The sequence below is a fragment of the Balaenoptera acutorostrata genome, chromosome 3 (assembly GCF_949987535.1).
Source record: "Balaenoptera acutorostrata chromosome 3, mBalAcu1.1, whole genome shotgun sequence".
Lineage (NCBI taxonomy): Eukaryota > Metazoa > Chordata > Mammalia > Artiodactyla > Balaenopteridae > Balaenoptera > Balaenoptera acutorostrata.
The window spans coordinates 71,665,964-71,684,600 of record NC_080066.1 but is presented as its reverse complement, the minus strand read 5'-3'; the positions used below and the strand labels follow the sequence as shown (position 1 = coordinate 71,684,600).

Here is an 18,637-nt window from a genome sequence, read left to right as displayed (position 1 = left end):
GATGAGCTAAGTAAAGAAACTGAGAAGAGGATTTGGAGACCTTTAAACTAATTGCTGTAACAGCTAAGTCGGTGATCAGTAGATTTTACAAGAGTAGCAGCCATGACAGATGGGAAATTAAAAACAGCAACAACAAAAAAAACCCTGGTCTGTCACTACAGACAGTTTAAGAAGCATTGCTATAGATAAATGTAAATGCTGTCGTTACATTAAAATATAGAAATTCCTGAAGCCATCAGAAACTTTGTAAACTGCGACATCAGTGCTCATCATTTATTTTCCAGCTGCATGCAAATTTATTTTCCAAATTTATGCGAATTAGTGTGAAACAGAAACACAAATGTATTTGGAAGCAATTTTTACACAAAAATTAGGGAAAGTTTTTAAGGTGTAAAACTATAACCTTTTTATTGCAAGAAAATGGGATATAGCAGCATACCCAGCAGATATCTACATCAAAGTGACACAAAGAATGAAAAACATGATGGAAAAAGTTGACACAAATGCCAAAACTGCTCCCTGTATCCTCATCCAAAAAGTGTGCCTGCACAGCAAAATTAGTTACAAGTGTTTAAGATGTGAAATAGGGACTTCCCTGGCAGTCCAGTGGTTAGGACTCTGTGCTTCCACCGCAGGGGGTGCGGGTTCAATCCCTGGTTGGGGAACTAAGATCCCGCATGCTGTGTGGTATGGCCAAAACAAAAAAGAAAAACCAAAGTGTAACAAAAATTCAAAGAGGACATACATAAAACAAAGGGTAAATATAAATACTGGAAATAAAAATGCTTTTGTATGTTGATAAACATGAAAGGAAGTATGGAACTTTTCTAAACAGAAAAAGTCATATGACTTCAATAATCTGAAATACTAGATATTTTAAGTTTATTCAGGAGCAATATACATTCTGAAATTTTCAGATGCCATATATTTAACTTTTTATCACTCTACCAGAGACTATCAACACTTAAGAAATGTAAATTTTATTAAGTAGTACATGAAGATGTTCTTTTGATTAAACTGTACCTCCATTGCATAGTTCTGGAAGATATTTGTATTACTCGTGTTGCAGGAAGATGCCACTTCTGATTTCCCAGGTAAGGCAAACTTGGACAAGGATCCTGTTCATTATTAAAAAACAAAGAGCAAAACCATTAAAATTAACAGAAAGGATACGAGAATCTTTCACTTTCATAAATTCTCTGGTAAAATGTCAAACTTTTATTTAAAACTATTTAAAATGATAAAGGTAATTTAAGAAAAAGCAAATAAGTAATGAAAAATGTTTTTCAACATATGCCTTTGTGTACACCTAAGGAAATGTGCTTTAATTCATTACTCACTTATGAAGCACTTTGTGTGTACAGACTAGAAGACATTCCAGTTGTTTGTAATTACTATTTTGCTGTTTCTATTCTTACATGTTTTGGATAAAAGAAAGTGTTCAGTTCTAAGGTCTAAAAAGTATAAAATAGCTGATCTTATTTCAGATCATGAAAAGAATTACTGGCAACTCTCTGCCTTATAAGGATCTTTAAAATCTGGAACAGTAATCTTGCTTTTAAACACTAGGGAAGAGTTTCCAAGTATATTCTTAAGAGCAAAGGGGTATTAGCAGGTATTAAAATGACAACAAAATAAGGGCAGTTCTGTGGTCAAGTCAATTGCTGACAGTGGCTATATCTGGTTAGGAAAACTGGAAGTAATCAATACATTTTCTATACTTTTTTTTTCCAGTAGTTACTACATTTTATGCATTAACAATGGTATTTTTATAAATATAAAGGTTAAAAAAAAAAGTAACAGTATAAACTATCAGTTCCAAGAAATAGAGAGGATAGGAAAACATGTTAAACACCACCATGGGGATGCATAATCCAGACTAATGATCTGATTGCTTCAGCAAATAAATGACAAGGGAAAAAAAAAAGATAGCTCTAGAGCTTTCTCTAGCCCTAGGCCCTGCCACACAGACATACAGAGAGGTGGACAGAGAGCTGAAGCTTCACATCATCCTTTAAGATGCTTAGAAATGGTGGCAACTAGAGTTCTTTCCTGATGCTCCCCCGATAACCTTCTGTAATCCCCCTCTGCTAAAGCTAGTTCAAAATTGCTATCTATCAGCCTTGACTAATTCAATCATTTATGTGGGCAGCCTACCTCTTGTATCTAATCAATCTACAGCACAGAATAAATATTCTTTTTAGCAAATATGAATCAGGTTGTGAGGTAAGTCTTATTTACTTAGCTCAATAAACTGTTCTTGCATGTTAGAAAAAAAATAAGGGGCAGGGAACTAATCACCGGATTTCTTCATGAATATACGAAAGGGGGAAAAAACAGGGAACAAAGATGAGAGGGAGTTAGTAGACATATCAAACAAATGCAACAAGTAGACCTTGTTTGGGTCTCAATTTGAACAAACCGCCTTTTAAAAAGAGTTTCATGAGATAGTTGTGAAAATTTAAGTATATATTTTATATAAGATATATGATAAATATTGTCACACTAAAAATATAACAATATTACAATTTTGTTTTGAAAAAAAATGAATGCTTCACAAAAGATACTGTATGAGTCCATAACATGTTCAAAAATGGCCATGCTGACATACAGTGTTAGAAGATAATGTTCATTTGTGAAGGGAGTGGTGAGTAGATGTGGTTATGAGAGGGGGTTCTGGATGCTGTTTATGTTCTGTTTCTTTCTTCCCCACCCCCCAAACATTTATTTATTTATTTATTTGTTTGGCTGCACCAGGTCTTAGTTGCATTATGCAGGAGCTTCATTGTGGCATGTGGGCTCTTTAGTTGTGGCATGTGGGATCTAGCTTCCTGACCAGGGATCAAACCCAGACCCCCTGTATTGGGAGCAGAGTCTTAACCACTGGACCACCAGGGAAGTCCCAAGGTTCTGCCTCTTAATCTGATACTGGTTAATCAGTTGTCCTCAATTTGTGAAATGTACAGTATTTACATACATAAAAATGTACACACTACATGTATAACAGAGTAAATAATAAATGTATTAAATAAATAAACTTTAATAAAAAGTTACAAAGATATAACATTAAAGTCCTTGTGTTTTAGAAATATCAATACATGTTGAAGTATTTATGAATAAAATTATATACTGTTTGGGATTTACTTTAAAATGATCCAGTGGGGAAGGAAAAAATGTTGGCAGCGGAAGAGGCAGAAAAGATAAAACAAGATTGGCCATTTGTTGATAGTTGCTTAAGTTGTGTGAAGGTACATGGGAGCTCATTGTGCTATTCCTTCTACTTTTGTGATTGACTATTTCCAAAATAAAAGCTTTTTAAAGTAGCAAAGATGCAAATTTGAAAAACATTATAATACATTCATTCATTCCTCACATCATATAACAGGATAACTTTCAAATGGATTAAATATTTAAATAAGGGGTCAAATCTATTTTTGTATGACCACAAACTCAGAATAATTTTAACATTTTAAAGCACTGTTAAAAAAAAGAAAAAGACAAAAAAGAATATGTGACAGAGATGTATGTGGCCCACAAAACCTAAACTATTTACAATATGGCCCTTTACAGAAAAAGTCTGCTGACCCCAGAAAATGTTAAAAAGGAAATCAGAGAAGTATGAGAAGAAAACAGTGGTGAGCCTAGGGAAGGGGAAATCTTTCATAATAACTCAAAATCCAGAAGCAATAGGGCAAAAACTGATAAATTTGATGACATAAAATTAAAAACTTTTATGTGGGGGAAAAAAAAAACCCCTGAACTTGACAAACTTGGAAAAAGCATCTGCCACTTATATAAGAGACAAAGGATTAATTCCCTAACATAAAAAAGAGCTATTAAAACTTTTAAAAAGTGGGGAGGACCAAAAAGTGAAAGTGAAATGTAGGCAAAGGACAGTTCACAGAAAAAGAAATACAAATAGTCCTTAAACACATAAACAGATATGCAACTTAATTTATAAGATAAAGAAAAATGAAAACTAAATTGAAATACATTCTTCACCTATCAGACGGCAAAAATTTCAAAGTGTGCTAACATATTTTCTTCACAAGGCTGTGGGGAAATAGGTATTCTTATATACTACCTGTGGGAATACAAAATAGTATACCCCTGAGGAAGGAACCTGGCAATATCACTTCAAGGAAAAACTTGGAAGTATCTTCCAAAAATACCCGGGCAAAATATAATATGACATATATGCATCACAGTATTATTTATAACAGTTAAAGACTGAGAACTTAAAGTCCATCAACAGGGAAGTGGTTAAAATAAACCAATACATCCACACATGATGAACAATGCAACGGTAAAAATGAATGAGGGACAACACTATGTGATGATATGGAATGCTCTTCAGAATATAGTGTTAAGTGAAAAAAAGCAAGAAACAGTTAAGTGTTTATAGCATGTTACCTTTTGAGTAAGAAGACAAAGAGGTATTAAGAACACACACACAAACACACACACGCTTTTTAAAAAAGCACATTTTAAAACAAAAGCACATTAAAAAAAGCAACAATGAAAGGATAAATCAAAATGAATAAAAATGGCTACCTCTAGGGACAGTGACAAAACAAGATGAAGGGATGAGGATGGAAGAAGCTAGACTTCTCTGAAAGTGCCTTGGTTCTCTACTGTTTTGAGCCATGAAAATCTTTTACAAAATTAAACATAAAGGAGAAAAAATAAAGGTACCACAAATCAAATGCAGTATGACTGAGCTGTTTGGACAAACCTTCTAAGGAGGAAGAACCTTCCAGGCTTGTTCTGCTGAAATCAATTCCCTTAGTCCCTGCAGTGGCACTGCTTTCCTGAGAAGAAGTGGCTCCTTCCAACTCGTGGCAGACATCTTCATCTGTTAATGAGGTAGATTCAGAATCCTGGGCTCCCACTGAAGAAAGACTGGTACGATCAGAACTTTGATCCTAAGGACATAATTATAAGCTTAATTTCCTTCATATTTAAAGTTAGTTATTTAAAAGTTCACTTCAAAGGCAGAGGAAATGCCTAATTACTCAGATGATCAGTTAATTAACAATACAACTTCTAGAGAAAAAAAAACCAACCAATTTTACAAGGGCATACTGGACAAACGTGAGCTGGAGATCAATTTTTAAGACAGCATTTCTTAGTTAGATCAAAGCAGATACCTGTTAGTTAGACAATTGCTAACTTTAAGTTTTTGTTTATTGTTAATTTTCTTCCCTGCAAATCCCAGCCCAGGATGATACCATTAGAAAATTACATTTTAATCTCTTTTAATTTCATTTATGTTTACATTTTATTCTTTTCCATAACAATCCAGGTTTCAAAGACATGTATTTCTAGTTTTCATTTTTGAGAACACCAAAGTATAAGTATTTTTTCCTGGTTACACCAGTAATATGTAAGAAAATTTGATAGACTTTTGTATGAAGAAAAAAATTTTTTTAAATAACTGTAATTACACTGCCCAGATAATACACAGGTGTGTGTGTGTATGTGTTACTGAGTTACTTTTAAGATTACTTGTAAATTTTTATTGGCTTTTTGGCTATATCTCATTGTATTTTTTATTAAGTGGGTGCTCTAGGGATTGCAATACATATACCTAATCATTTACAGTTGATTTAAAATTAGTATTGTACCACTTCATATATAATAATATACCTATAAAGAATGTCAGTAGGGTGAGTCTCTTAGTCACTATGAAACCTCTACACATATTGAAAATCCCATGAGATAACATTCAAATTTTTGTTTTGTCCAACTGCAAGTATTTTAAGGAATTTAAAAAGGTTTTAAGGGACTTCCCTGGTGGTGCAGTGGTTAAGAATCCGCCTGCCAGTGCAGGGGATGCAGGTTCGAGCCCTGGTCCAGGAAGATCCCACATGCTGTGGAGCAACTAAGCCCATGCGCCGCAACTACTGTGCCTGTGCTCTAGAGCCCGAGAGCCACAACTACTGAAGCCTGTGTGCCTAGAGCCCAGGCTCTGCAACAAGAGAAGCCACTGCAATGAGAAGCCCATGCACCACAACGAAGAGTAGCTCCCACTCGCTGCAACTAGAGAAAGCCCCCGTGCAGCAATGAAGACCCAGCGCAGCCAAAAATAAACAAATAAATTAAAAAAAAAAGAATATATACGTATGTATAGCTGAATCACTGAGCTGTATACCTGAAACTAACACAACACTGTAAATCAACCATACTTCAATAAAAATTTAAAAGAATAGGTTTTAAAAACGGGGTCTTAGAGAGATTGGTTCAAGATGGCGGAGTAGAAGGACATGCTCTCACTCCCTCCTGCAAGAACACCGGAATCACAACTAACGGCTGAACAATCACTGACAGGAAGACACTGGAAATCATGAAAAAAAGATACCCCACATCCAAAGACAAAGGAGAAGCCACAAAGAGATGGTAGGAGGGGCACAATCACAATAAAGTCAAATCCCATAGCTGCTAGGTGGGTGACTCACAAACTGGAGAACGGTTACACCACAGAAGTTCACCCACTGGAGTGAAGGTTCTGAGCCCCATGTCAGGCTTCCCAACCTGGGGGTCCAGCAACAGGAGGAGGAATTCCTAGAGAATCAGATTTTGAAGGCTAGCGAGATTTGACTGCAGGACTTTGACAGGACTTGGGGAAACAGAGACTCCACTCTTGGAGGGCACACATAAAGTAGTGTGTGCATCGGGACCCAGGGGAAGAGGCAGTGACCCCACAGGAGACTGAACCAGACCTACCTGCTAGTGTTGCAGGGGCTCCTGCAGAGGCGGGGGGTGGCTCTGTCTCACGATGAGGACAAGGACACTGGCAGCAGAAGTTCTGGAAGTACTCCTTGGCGTGAGCCCTCCCAGAGTCAGTGATTAGCCCCACCAAAGAGCCTGGGTAGGCTCCAGTGTTGGGTCGCCTCAGGCCAAACAACGAACAGAGCCGGAACCCAGCCCCACCCATCAACAATCAAGTGGATTAAAGTTTTACTGAGCTCTGCCCACCAAAGCAACAGCCAGCTTTACCCACCACCAGTCCCTCCCATCAGGAAACTTGCACAAGCCTCTTAGATAGCCTCATCTACCAGAGGGCAGACAGCAGAAGCCAAGAAGAACTACAATCCTGCAGCCTGTGGAACAAAAACCACATTCACAGAAAGATAAGATGAAAAGGCAGAGGGCTATGTACCAGATGAAGGAACAAGATAAAACCCCAGAAAAACAACTAAATGAAGTGGAGATAGGCAACCTTCCAGAAAAAAAATTCAGAATAATGATAGTGAGGATGATCCAGGACCTCGGAAAAAGAATGGAGGCAAAGATCGAGAAGATGCAAGAAATGTTTAACAAAGACCTAGAAGAATTAAAGAACAAACAAACAGAGATGAACAATACAATAACTGAAATGAAAACTACACTAGAAGGAATCAATAGCAGAATAACTGAGGCAGAAGAACGGATAAGTGACCTGGAAGACAGAATGGTGAAATTCACTGCTGCGGAACAGAATAAAGAAAAAAGAATGAAAAGAAATGAAGACAGCCTAACAGACCTCCGGGACAACATTAAACGCAACAACATTCACATTATAGGGGTCCCAGAAGGAGAAGAGAGAGAGAAAGGACCCAAGAAAATATCTGAAGAGATTATAGTCGAAAACTTCCCTAACATGGGAAAGGAAATAGCCACCCAGGTCCAGGAAGCGCAGAGAGTCCCATACAGGATAAACCCAAGGAGAAACATGCCGAGACACATGGTAATCAAATTGGCAAAAATAAAGACAAAGAAAAATTATTGAAAGCAGCAAGGGAAAAACGACAAATAACATACAAGGGAACTCCCATAAAGTTAACAGCTGACTTCTCAGCAGAAACTCTACAAGGCAGAATGCAGTGGCAAGACATATATAAAGTGATGAAAGGGAAGAACCTACAACCAAGATTACTGTACCTGGTAAGGATCTCATTCAGATTCAACAGAGAAATCAAAAGCTTTACAGACAAGCAAAAGCTAAGAGAATTCAGCACTACCAAACCAGCTGTACAACAAATGCTAAAGGAACTTCTCTAAGTGGGAAACACAAGAGAAGAAAAGGACCTACAAAAACAAACCCAAAACAACTAAGAAAATGGTCATAGGAACATACATATCAATAATTACCTTAAACGTGAATGGATTAAATGCTCCAACCAAAAGACACAGGCTTGCTGAATGGATACGAAAACAAGACCCATATATATGCTGTCTACAAGAGACCCACTTCAGACCTAGGGACACATACAGACTGAAAGTGAGGGGATGGAAAAAGATATTCCATGCAAATGGAAATCAAAAGAAAGCTGGAGTAGCAATACTCATATCAGATAAAATAGACTTTAAAATAAAGAATGTTACAAGAGACAAGGAAGGACACTACATAATGATCAAGGGATCAATCCAAGAAAAAGATGTAACAATTATAAATATATATGCAACAACATAGGAGCACCTCAATACATAAGGCAACTGTTAACAGCTATAAAAGAGGAAATCGACTGTAACACAATAATAGTGGGGGACTTTAACACCTCACTTACACCAATGGACAGATCATCCAAACAGAAAATTAATAAGGAAACAGAAGCTTTAAATGACACAACAGACCAGATAGATTTAGTTGATATTTATAGGACATTCCATCCAAAAACAGCAGATTACACTTTCTTCTCAAGTGCACACGGAATATTCTCCAGGATGGATCATAACTTGGGTCACAAATCAAGCCTCAGTAAATTAAGAAAACTGAAATCATATCAAGCATCTTTTCTGACCACAACGCTATGAGATTAGAAATCAATTACAGGGGAAAAAACATAAAAAACACAAACACATGGAGGCTAAACAATATGTTACTAAATAACCAAGAGATCACTGAAGAAATCAAAAAATAAATAGAGACAAATGACAATGAAAACATGATGATCCAAAACCTATGGGATGCAGCAAAAGCAGTTCTAAGAGGGAAGTTTATAGCTATACAAGCCTACCTCAAGAAACACGAAAAATCTCAAACAATCTAACCTTATACCTAAAGGAACTAGAGAAAGAATAAGAAACAAAACCCAAAGTTAGCAGAAGGAAAGAAATCATAAAGTTCAGAGCAGAAATAAATGAAATAGAAACAAAGAAAACAGTAGCAAAGATCAATAAAACTAAAAGCTGGTTCTTTGAGAAGATAAACAAAATTGATAAACCATTAGCCAGACTTATCAAGAAAAAGACGGAGAGGATTCAAATCAATAAAATTAGAAATGAAAAAGGAGAAGTTACAACAGACACCACAGAAATACAAAGCATCCTAAGAGACTACTACAAGCAACTCTATGCCAATAAAATGGACAACCTGGAAGAAATGGACAAATTCTTAGAAAGGTATAACCTTCCAAGACTGAACCAGGAAGAAATATAAAATATGAACAGACCAATCACAAGTAATGAAATTGAAACTGTGATTAAAAATCTTCCAACAAACAAAAGTCCAGGACCAGATGGCTTCATAGGTGAATTCTATCAAAGATTTAGAGAAGAGCTAACACCCATCCTTCTCAAACTCTTCCAAAAAATTGCAGAGGAAGGAACACTCCCAAACTCATTCTATGAGGCCACCATCACCCTGATACCAAAAGCAGACAAAGATACTACAAAAAAAGAAAATTACAGACCAATATCACTGATGAATATAGATGCAAAAATCCTCAACAAAATACTAGCAAGCAGAGTCCAACAACACATTAAAAGGATCATACACCATGATCAAGTGGGATTTATCCCAGGGATGCAAGGATTATTCAATATATGCAAATCAATCAATGTGATACACCATATTAACAAATTGAAGAATAAAAACCATATGATCATCTCAATAGATGCAGAAAAAGCTTTTGAAAAAATTCAACACTGATTTATGATTAAAACCTCTCCAGAAAGTGGGCATAGAGGGAACCTACCTCAGCATAATAAAGGCCATATACGACAAACCCACAGCAAGCATCATTCTCAATGGTGAAGAACTGAAAGCATTTCCTCTAAGATCAGGAACAAGACAAGGATGTCCATTCTCACCATTATTATTCAACATAGTTTTGGAAGTCCTAGCCATGGCAATCAGAGAAGAAAAAGAAATAAAAGGAATACAAATTGGAAAAGGAGAAGTAAAACTGTAACTGTTTGCAGATGACACGATACTATACATAGAGAATCCTAAAGATGCCACCAGAAAACTGCTAGAGCTAATTAATGAATATGGTAAAGTTGCAGGATAGAAAATTAATGCACAGAAATCTCTTGCATTCCTATACACCAATGATGAACAATCTGAAAGAGAAATTAAGGAACCACTCCCATTTACCACTGCAACAAAAAGAATAAAATATCTAGGAATAAACCTACCTAGGGAGACAAAAACCTGTATGCAGAAAACTGTAAGACACTGATGGAAGAAATTAAAGATGATACCAACAGATGGAGAGATATACCATGTTCTTGGATTGGAAGAATCAATATTGTGAAAATGACTATACTACCCAAAGCAATCTACAGATTCAGTGCAATCCCTATCAAATTACCAATGGCATTTTTTACGGAACTAGAACAAAAAATCTTAAAATTTGTATGGAGACACAAAAGACCCCGAATAGCCAAAGCAGTCTTGAGGGAAAAAAGCGGAGATGGAGGCATCAGACTCCCTGACTTCAGACTATACTACAAAGCTACAGTCATCAAGACAATATGGTACTGGCACAAAAACAGAAATATAGATCAATGGAACAAGATAGAAAGCCCAGAGATAACCCACACACCTGTGGTCAACTAGTCTATGACAAAGGAGGCAAGGATATACAATGGAGAAAAGACAGTGTCTTCAATAAGTGGTGCTGGGAAAACTGGACAGCTACATGTAAAAGAATGAAATTAGAACACTCCCTAACACCATACACAAATATAAACTCAAAATGGATTAGAGACCTAAATGTAAGACCAGACACTATAAAACTCTTAGAGGAAAACATAGGAAGAACGCTCTTTGACATAAATCACAGCAAGATCTTTTTTGATCCACCTCCTAGAGTAATGGAAATAGAAACAAACAAAACAAATGGGACCTAATGAAACTTAAAAGCTTTTGCACAGCAAAGGAAACCATAAACAAAACGAAAAGACAACCCTCAGAATGGGAGAAAATATTTGCAAACGAATCAAGGGACAAAGGATTGATCTCCAAAATATATAAACAGCTCATGCAGCTCAATATTAAAAAAACAAACAACCCAATCCAAAAATGGGCAGAAGACCTAAATAGACATTTCTCCAAAGAAGACATACAGATGGCCAAGAAGCACATGAAAAGCTGCTCAACATCACTAATTATTAGAGAAATGCAAATCAAAACAACCATGAGGTACCACCTCACACCAGTGAGAATGGGCATCATCAGAAAATCTACAAACAACAAATGCTGGAGAGCGTGTGGAGAAAAGGGAACCCTCTTGCACTGTTGGTGGGAATGTAAATTGATACAGCCACTATGGAGAACAGTATGGAGGTTCCTTTAAAAACTAAAAATAGAACTACTATATGACCCAGCAATCCCAGTACTGGGCATATACCCTGAGAAAACCATAATTCAAAAAGACACATGCACCCCAATGTTCACTGCAGCACTATTTACAATAGCCAGGTCATGGAAGCAACCTAAATGCCCATCGACAGACGACTGGATAAAGAAGATTTGGTACATATATACAATGGAATATTACTCAGCCATAAAAAGGAACGAAATTGGGTCATTTGTAGAGCTGTGGATGGATCTAGAGACTGTCATACAGAGTGAAGTAAGTCAGAAAAACAAATATCGTATATTAACGTATATATGTGGAACCTAGAAAAATGGTACAGATGAACTGGTTTGCAGGGCAGAAATTGAGAGACAGATGTAGAGAACAAACGTATGGACACCAAGGCGGGAAAGTGGCTGGGGGTGGGATGAATTGGGAGATTGGGATTGACATGTATACACTGATGTGTATAAAATGGATGACTAATAAGAAGCTGCTGTATTAAAAAAAAAAAAAGGGGTCTTTCATATTAACCAGATATTTACCATCTATTTTGCTCTTTCTTCATTCCCAAAGACCCAGGTTTCTTTGTAGTATAATTTTTCTTCAGCCTGAAAAACTTCCTTTAGCTTATTTTATAGAGCAGGTCTGCTAGTCATGAATTCTTTTCCTTTATCTGAAAATGTTTTTATTTCACCTTCACCCCTAAAGAATATTTTCACTGGATATGGAATTCTGGGTTGACAGGCCTTTTCTTCAACAGGTTAAAACTGTTGTTCCACTGTATTCTTCCCTCCACAGATTATGATGAAAACAAGTGGTCATTCAAATCCTTATTCCTCTGTAGGTAATGTGTCATTTTTGTTTAATAGCATTCAAGATACTTTTTATTCTTGTTTTTTTTTCCAGCAGTTATTTTCTTATTAGAAATGGATATCTTTGGTTATTAACAGTTTGCTTTTATGTATATATAGGTGTTGTTTTCTTTGAGTTTATCCTGTCTATAGTTTGCTGAGTATATGTAAATCTAAATCTTTTACTAAATTTGGGAAATTTTATCCATTATTTCTTCAAATATTTTTTCTACCATAATCTCTTTCTCCAATTCTTCTGGAATCCCTATTATATGTTATACATTTTGATATTGTCCCACAACTCTCTGAGGCTCTGTTCATTTTTATAAAGTCTCTCTCTGTTCTTCCAACTGCATAATTTCTATTACTCAATCTAAGTTCAATGACTCTCCTTTGTCATCGCCATTCTGCTATTGAACCCATCCAATGAGTTTATTTCAGAGTGTATTTTTTATGATAAAATTTTTTGACAAATAATTAATTTTTCTGGATAAGCGTTCTTTTCTTTTCTTATTTGAAATGTGTTTTTTCTTTACTTCAGGGAATCTAGTTATAACAGCTGCTTTAAGGTTTCCGTCTGATAATTCCAACATCTGGGTTGTCTTTCCCTTGAGAATTAGTCACATTTTCCTGGTTCAAGTAATTTTGGATTTTGTTTTGGACACCATGAATGTTATGCTGTGTAGTCTGGGTACTGTTATAATCTCTTGGAGAATGTTGAGCTATTGTATTAGCAGGCAGTCAACTACGTTATGTTCAGATTGTAATTTGTGTTTTGATTTTTGTAGGTGGTGATTTAATCCCCAGTTTAATTCTCTAAGCCTTGTCCATGCTGGTCTGCATCTATCCCATGTATGTGTAGCTCAAGGGTGAGGCTCAGACTTGTGTGGGCCATGCACAGAGTTAGGAATCCTTCTTTCACAGATTCCCCTCATACTCTCCAGCCCACAGAGGCTCCCTTCTCTGGTTCCTCTGTCCAGGAAATATGGGGATTCTCTTGAAGTTTTAGCTGCCAGGGATGCCATGCCACACTGTGACTGGGACCTGCTCTTGGAGCAAAAATGCATGAGAAAGAAAATGGGAAAATTTCCCCACAATCTGCTGCTTTTGTTTTTCAGAATCTTTAGATAGTTTTTTTTTTGTATTTTGTTTGGAGTTTTTAGTTGTAAATCAGTGGGAGGGACGGGCTTTAGTGGCCTTATGTTACCACAGTGGAACTAAAGCTCTCACCCAAATTTTTAAGGAGTATTTTTGCTGGATACAGAAAAAACAGGTTGGCAGTCATTTTCTTTCAGTACTCTAAAGCTGTCTTTCCAGTGTCTTTTGACATCACATTTTCTATTCAGAAGACAACTGTCAGCTTTCTTACTGTTGCTCTTTTGAAGGTAATATCTCTCTCTCCTTTGGCTCCTTTTCGGATTTTCTCTTTGTATTTCATTTTCATCTATTTTAACATAAGATGCCTAAGTATAGGGTTGTTTTTTTTTTTTTGCATTTATTCTGCTTGACATTTGTAGATCTTCTAAATATGTGAGTGACATCTTTAATCACTTTTGGAAAATTCTTGGCAATTAGCATTTTAAATGTTCCTTCTACCCCTTTTTTTCTTCTTCTTCTGGAACTAAACTACATCAATGTTAAGCATTTTCACTAAACCCCACATTTTTTCCTGTATTTTCCAATTTTTTTTCCCTGTCTGTACTTCAGTGTGGATATTTTCTACTATCTTCCCAACTAGTTTACTAATCTTCTCCTGCTTTTTGTCTGCTGTGAAATCCAACTACTGCTTTCTTAATTTCGCATCTTTTTCAGTTCTATAATTTACACTGGTTATTTTCAAAAGATAATTACCTGGTGAAATTTTGCATGTTTCTAGCTTTTTTTTCTCACCCTTTCCTCTATTTTCTTGGACATATTTTAATTACTTCAAAGTATCTTGCTAATTCAAATATTTAGATCACCTGAAGGTCTGTTTCCTCCATCTGTTTTTCTTTTGTTTTTAGTTATGGTCCTTGTCTCTCCGTACAGCTTTTTTGTTTGTTTGTTTTTAATATTTATTTATTTGGCTGCACTGGTCTTAGTTGCAGCACGTGGGATCTTCGCTGCAGTGTGCAGGATCTTTAGTTGTGGTGTGCGGGATCTTTAGTTGCAGCATGCAGGCTCTTAGTTGAGGCATGCAGGATCTAGTTCCCTGACCAGGGATGGAACCCGGGCCCCCTGCACTGGGAGTGCGGAGTCTTAACCACTGGATCACCAAGGAAGTCCCTCAGTATAGCTATTTTTAATTCAATAATAGAATATAAAAAATTATATATAAAAAACCATAAGGACTCCAGTTGATGTTCTGGTCCTCTGGAAAGGACACACTTTTTCCTTGTTAGAGTAAAGGCTGATTAGTTTAATCTAATCACAGACTGAGCTGAGTCCAGCCTGGGTTGCAGTTTTGGTCAGGTTCAGTCTACCTCTGTTTTGCCAATGCTCCTAAGGCATAGCTCTGCAGGAATTTGAACTAAGGGCCTGGTGTGTACACCAAAGCTTCCTTGCCCTCACTTTCCCCAGCTCCCAGCAGCTTATGAACTAAGCTATTGTATTCCCAGCACCATGAAACTGCTGAGAACTCTTATTTATCAGAGACTTTCTGCTTATGTTTTCAGACTCCTGTTTCATGCAGTATCAGTATTTGGAAAATGTCCTGAAGGAAAAAACTTGTGTATCTGAGGACCCTCCAGTCTCTATTTTTGTCTCTCCAGCTCTACAAGATCCCAAAAGTCCTGCTGGCCCCCTCACCTCTCCACAGTCCTCTGATAAGGCAAAGCCTGGATTTGCAACCTCTTGCTCTGTGCTCAGAATAAGCAAATGCCCTCAAGGAAAAAGTAGCTATAAAACTTCAGCTCATCTCTGCAAGTCTCCTCTCTCTAGAATCTTGCCCCTCTACTTTCTAGTTGTTTCAGCAGTTCTCTGATGACTTTAAACAAATACTTTCCATATTTCATCTAGCTTTTTGCTTTGGGACATATGCAGGTGTATCACAAGGTACTTCATCCTAACCAGAAAGAGAAATCCTATGCCTGGCTGGTAATTTTTGAAGGCAATAAATAATGAAGCTCAAGTAAGCATTTTCATATGACTCTAATTTTTACTCCAGCTACAGATCACTTTCTTTCAAAACTGAACTAAAAATATAACCTTAGTTAGTGAATTCTTTCCTTTCGAAGTTATTATTCAAGTCCAAATTCTGTTACTTACAAACCTTATGCATCCCAAGAGTCCTTTCTGTAAAGCTGTATTTTAGGAGAATGGTAAAAACAGACATCTTTGCAAGTAAGATACTTTTGGTGGTGGAGAAGGGTAAAAGGAAAAGTAGAAAACACTAATAAACCTACCTTGGATGATGTGGTGTACATGGTGAATCTTGAATACCATTTGCTTGCTTTCTCTGCAACTCCTTTTCCAGCAGTGAACATACTGTTTCTTAGAACATCTAGTTTAGGTACTAGTAGTGTATCTAAATTAAATGAAGGTGATGAATGGGTTAATGCATCTTGAGATTCTTCCCTAAATGGGCAAGTAGGTGAGAAGGCTGGAGAAGACCAGAGTCTATCCCTTGGTCTGTCTTCGTTTTTTGAGTAACTTTTAGATTTGGTAAGTCTCACTGGCCCAGGAGAATTAGGAGGCAGGCTAGATCTTCTGCATGCCTTGACCAACGTTGGACTTTTCTTAGTGGTTACTTTATCATCACAGGCCCGTTGTAAATCAATGCTTGGTGTTCGACTTGTCAAAGGACTGCTCATGTTATTCATATACATCACAATTTCTTCAGCTAAATCCCGCCTAGCAGATGGTGTTGAAACGCTTTTGCTATCATCTTCCTCCTCTTCCTCCTCCTCTTTTTGCTGCTGTTCAGTCTCAGCAACCAGAAGAGAGAGGGGATCAAATCCTGTTGCAACATCAGTTTTTTCGAAAGGTTTTACTGAAAAGCTGCTATTCAAGCGTTGACTCCTCTTAGGATTTTGTGGAGCAACATACCCCACTTTTGATCCATCTGTTTCATTGTCTAAGTCTTCTAAGTCAAAAATAACAGGAGAATCCACTTTATCTGCCAAACAATTAGAACCATCAAAAGGTGTATCATCATCACTAGATTCCTTCTCTATACTGTCTCTTTTTGATCTTAAAGATGGCTTTCCAATATCAAGACTATTTGGTCTTGTGCTTTTTGAGATTACATTTGAAAGAATTTTTGCATCAGCTCCTAATTTTTCAACCATATCTCCAGGGTTTGCTTCCTGGTTAATTCTATTGAGCATAAGTCCCATTAGTACTCCTCCACTAAGATTTCGGTTTCTATTTCCCCAGGACATTTGCTGCTGCAGATTAGGCTCATTGTCACTTTTATGTCTTTTCCTGAAGCATCTACTTTGAATGTTTCCTGTTTCATTTGTATCCTCAAAAGATGATATTAAGAGCGGCTCAGACGTACTTTCTAAAAAACAAGAAAAGTGTTTTTAGCCACGAAAAATGTAATATGCAAATATAAGTTGTCTTAAATATTTAAGATACTAGTAATAAAATGATAACAGCAAGCATTCATCAAGTGCCTGCTATTTCACAGATGCTATACTAGGCACTTTACTCACATTATCTACCATAATCATTCCAACATCCTTATGGGTGGAGAAAAAACTGATACTCAGAGAGATTACCTAGCCCAAAGTTACCCAGTCCTTAAGTGAGAGAACTGGGATTCAAATCAAATATGAAGGGTATGATCTGAGATATAAGGATGCACTGCTTTTTAAAACTTGTAAGTTACGATTAATATTTACCCTTGGTATATTTAACAACAATAATAATGAATTTATGTCCATTTCACTGAACGGATTAAATAACAATGGTTATACAATTGTGGTTGTGCTAGACGACCTTAAGATTCTGAGTCTTCTGCCTATAAAAAGAAAAACAAAACCAAAAACACTAAACCAAACCAAATAAAAGGCAGCTATGTGAGCTTTATTCATAAATAAAAATTATTTTTAAAACTCCAAATCCTTATGACTATAGATGTGGCTAAATAATTTTACCTTTGCTTTACATATTGATTCAAGTTTATAACAGTCAAATGTGAATGGCCACTTTCTATTCAGAAACACTGTTCACTGCTTTTTACCAAATTACTTAGGTACCTACGCTGAAAGCAGAAATCTAGATTTTTGATCACTTTAATTGTCCTTATGTGGGAGTCTTCTAAAGCATTAGTCTAGGTATGGTATTGTCAACTACTCTTTTTTTTAAAAAATTTATTTATTTATTTATTTATTTATTTTTGTTTGCGTTGGGTCTTTGTTGCTGCGCATGGGCTTTCTCTAGTTGCGGTGAGCGGGGGCTGCTCTTCGTTGCGGTGCGTGGGCTTCTCACTGCGGTGGCTTCTCTTGTTGCGGAGCACGGGCTCTAGGCATGTGGGCTTCAGTAGTTGTGGCACACAGGCTTAATTGATCTGCAGCATGTGGCATCTTCCCCGACCAGGGCTCGAACAGATGTCCCCTGCATTGGCAGGTGGATTCTTAACCACTGCACCATCAGGAAAGTCCTTCAACTACTCTTTTTACATGCTTTAGCCAACAGAATTAGCTCTCTATAACGAGGCAATTCCTAAAAATGTGCCTTTTTTCCTATCATATGATGTATTTGGGTAACAAGATAGTAGATAAAAGGGACTACTAGAGACCATAAAAGCCTATGAACTAATACCGTTTAATAAGCATACAGCATTAACAAGGAAAACAGTATAGCAGAGAGGTAGTGTCTTCTTTTTTTCTGTATCAGCTTATGATTAAGTATATAAGAAACCAAGAACATACTTTCTTCTGATATTCTGGGAAACCTGCTTAACAGGTTATATATTATCAAAGACCTGGAGCAATCTTATAATCCAAAGATGTAACCCTAGGACTGCATTTAAATAGATGTGTTCCTTTGCAAAGTTAAGAACTATGCAATGGCCTACAGACAAATAAAGTTGGTTACCAAATTATACCAGGGGTTGGCAAACTACACTGCTGAGCCAAATCCAGCCTGTGGACTGTTTATATACAGTCTCAAATGGTTTTAACATTTTAAAAGAGTTGTAAAAATCACACACACAAAGAACAAGCAATAGAGACTGTATGTGGCCTGTAAGGCCTAAAATGTTTACTACCTGGCCATTTACAGAATAGT

The 18,637-nt window shown here is 36.7% G+C and overlaps 1 protein-coding gene across 7 annotated transcripts in view; it reads right to left on the bottom strand.

The window, feature by feature from the left end:
• The window catches only part of DENND4A (DENN domain containing 4A), a 132,333-nt gene that overhangs the window by 15,287 nt on the left and 98,409 nt on the right, over positions 1 to 18,637 (bottom strand). For all 7 annotated transcript variants that reach the window (XM_057543210.1, XM_057543208.1, XM_057543212.1 and 4 more), the window contains 3 exons: positions 15,805 to 16,904; positions 4,736 to 4,925; positions 1,024 to 1,118 (listed from right to left, as the gene is read on the bottom strand). In XM_057543210.1, the coding sequence (XP_057399193.1) occupies positions 1,024 to 1,118; positions 4,736 to 4,925; positions 15,805 to 16,904 (1,385 nt within the window). The remainder of the gene's footprint in view (positions 1 to 1,023; positions 1,119 to 4,735; positions 4,926 to 15,804; positions 16,905 to 18,637) is intronic.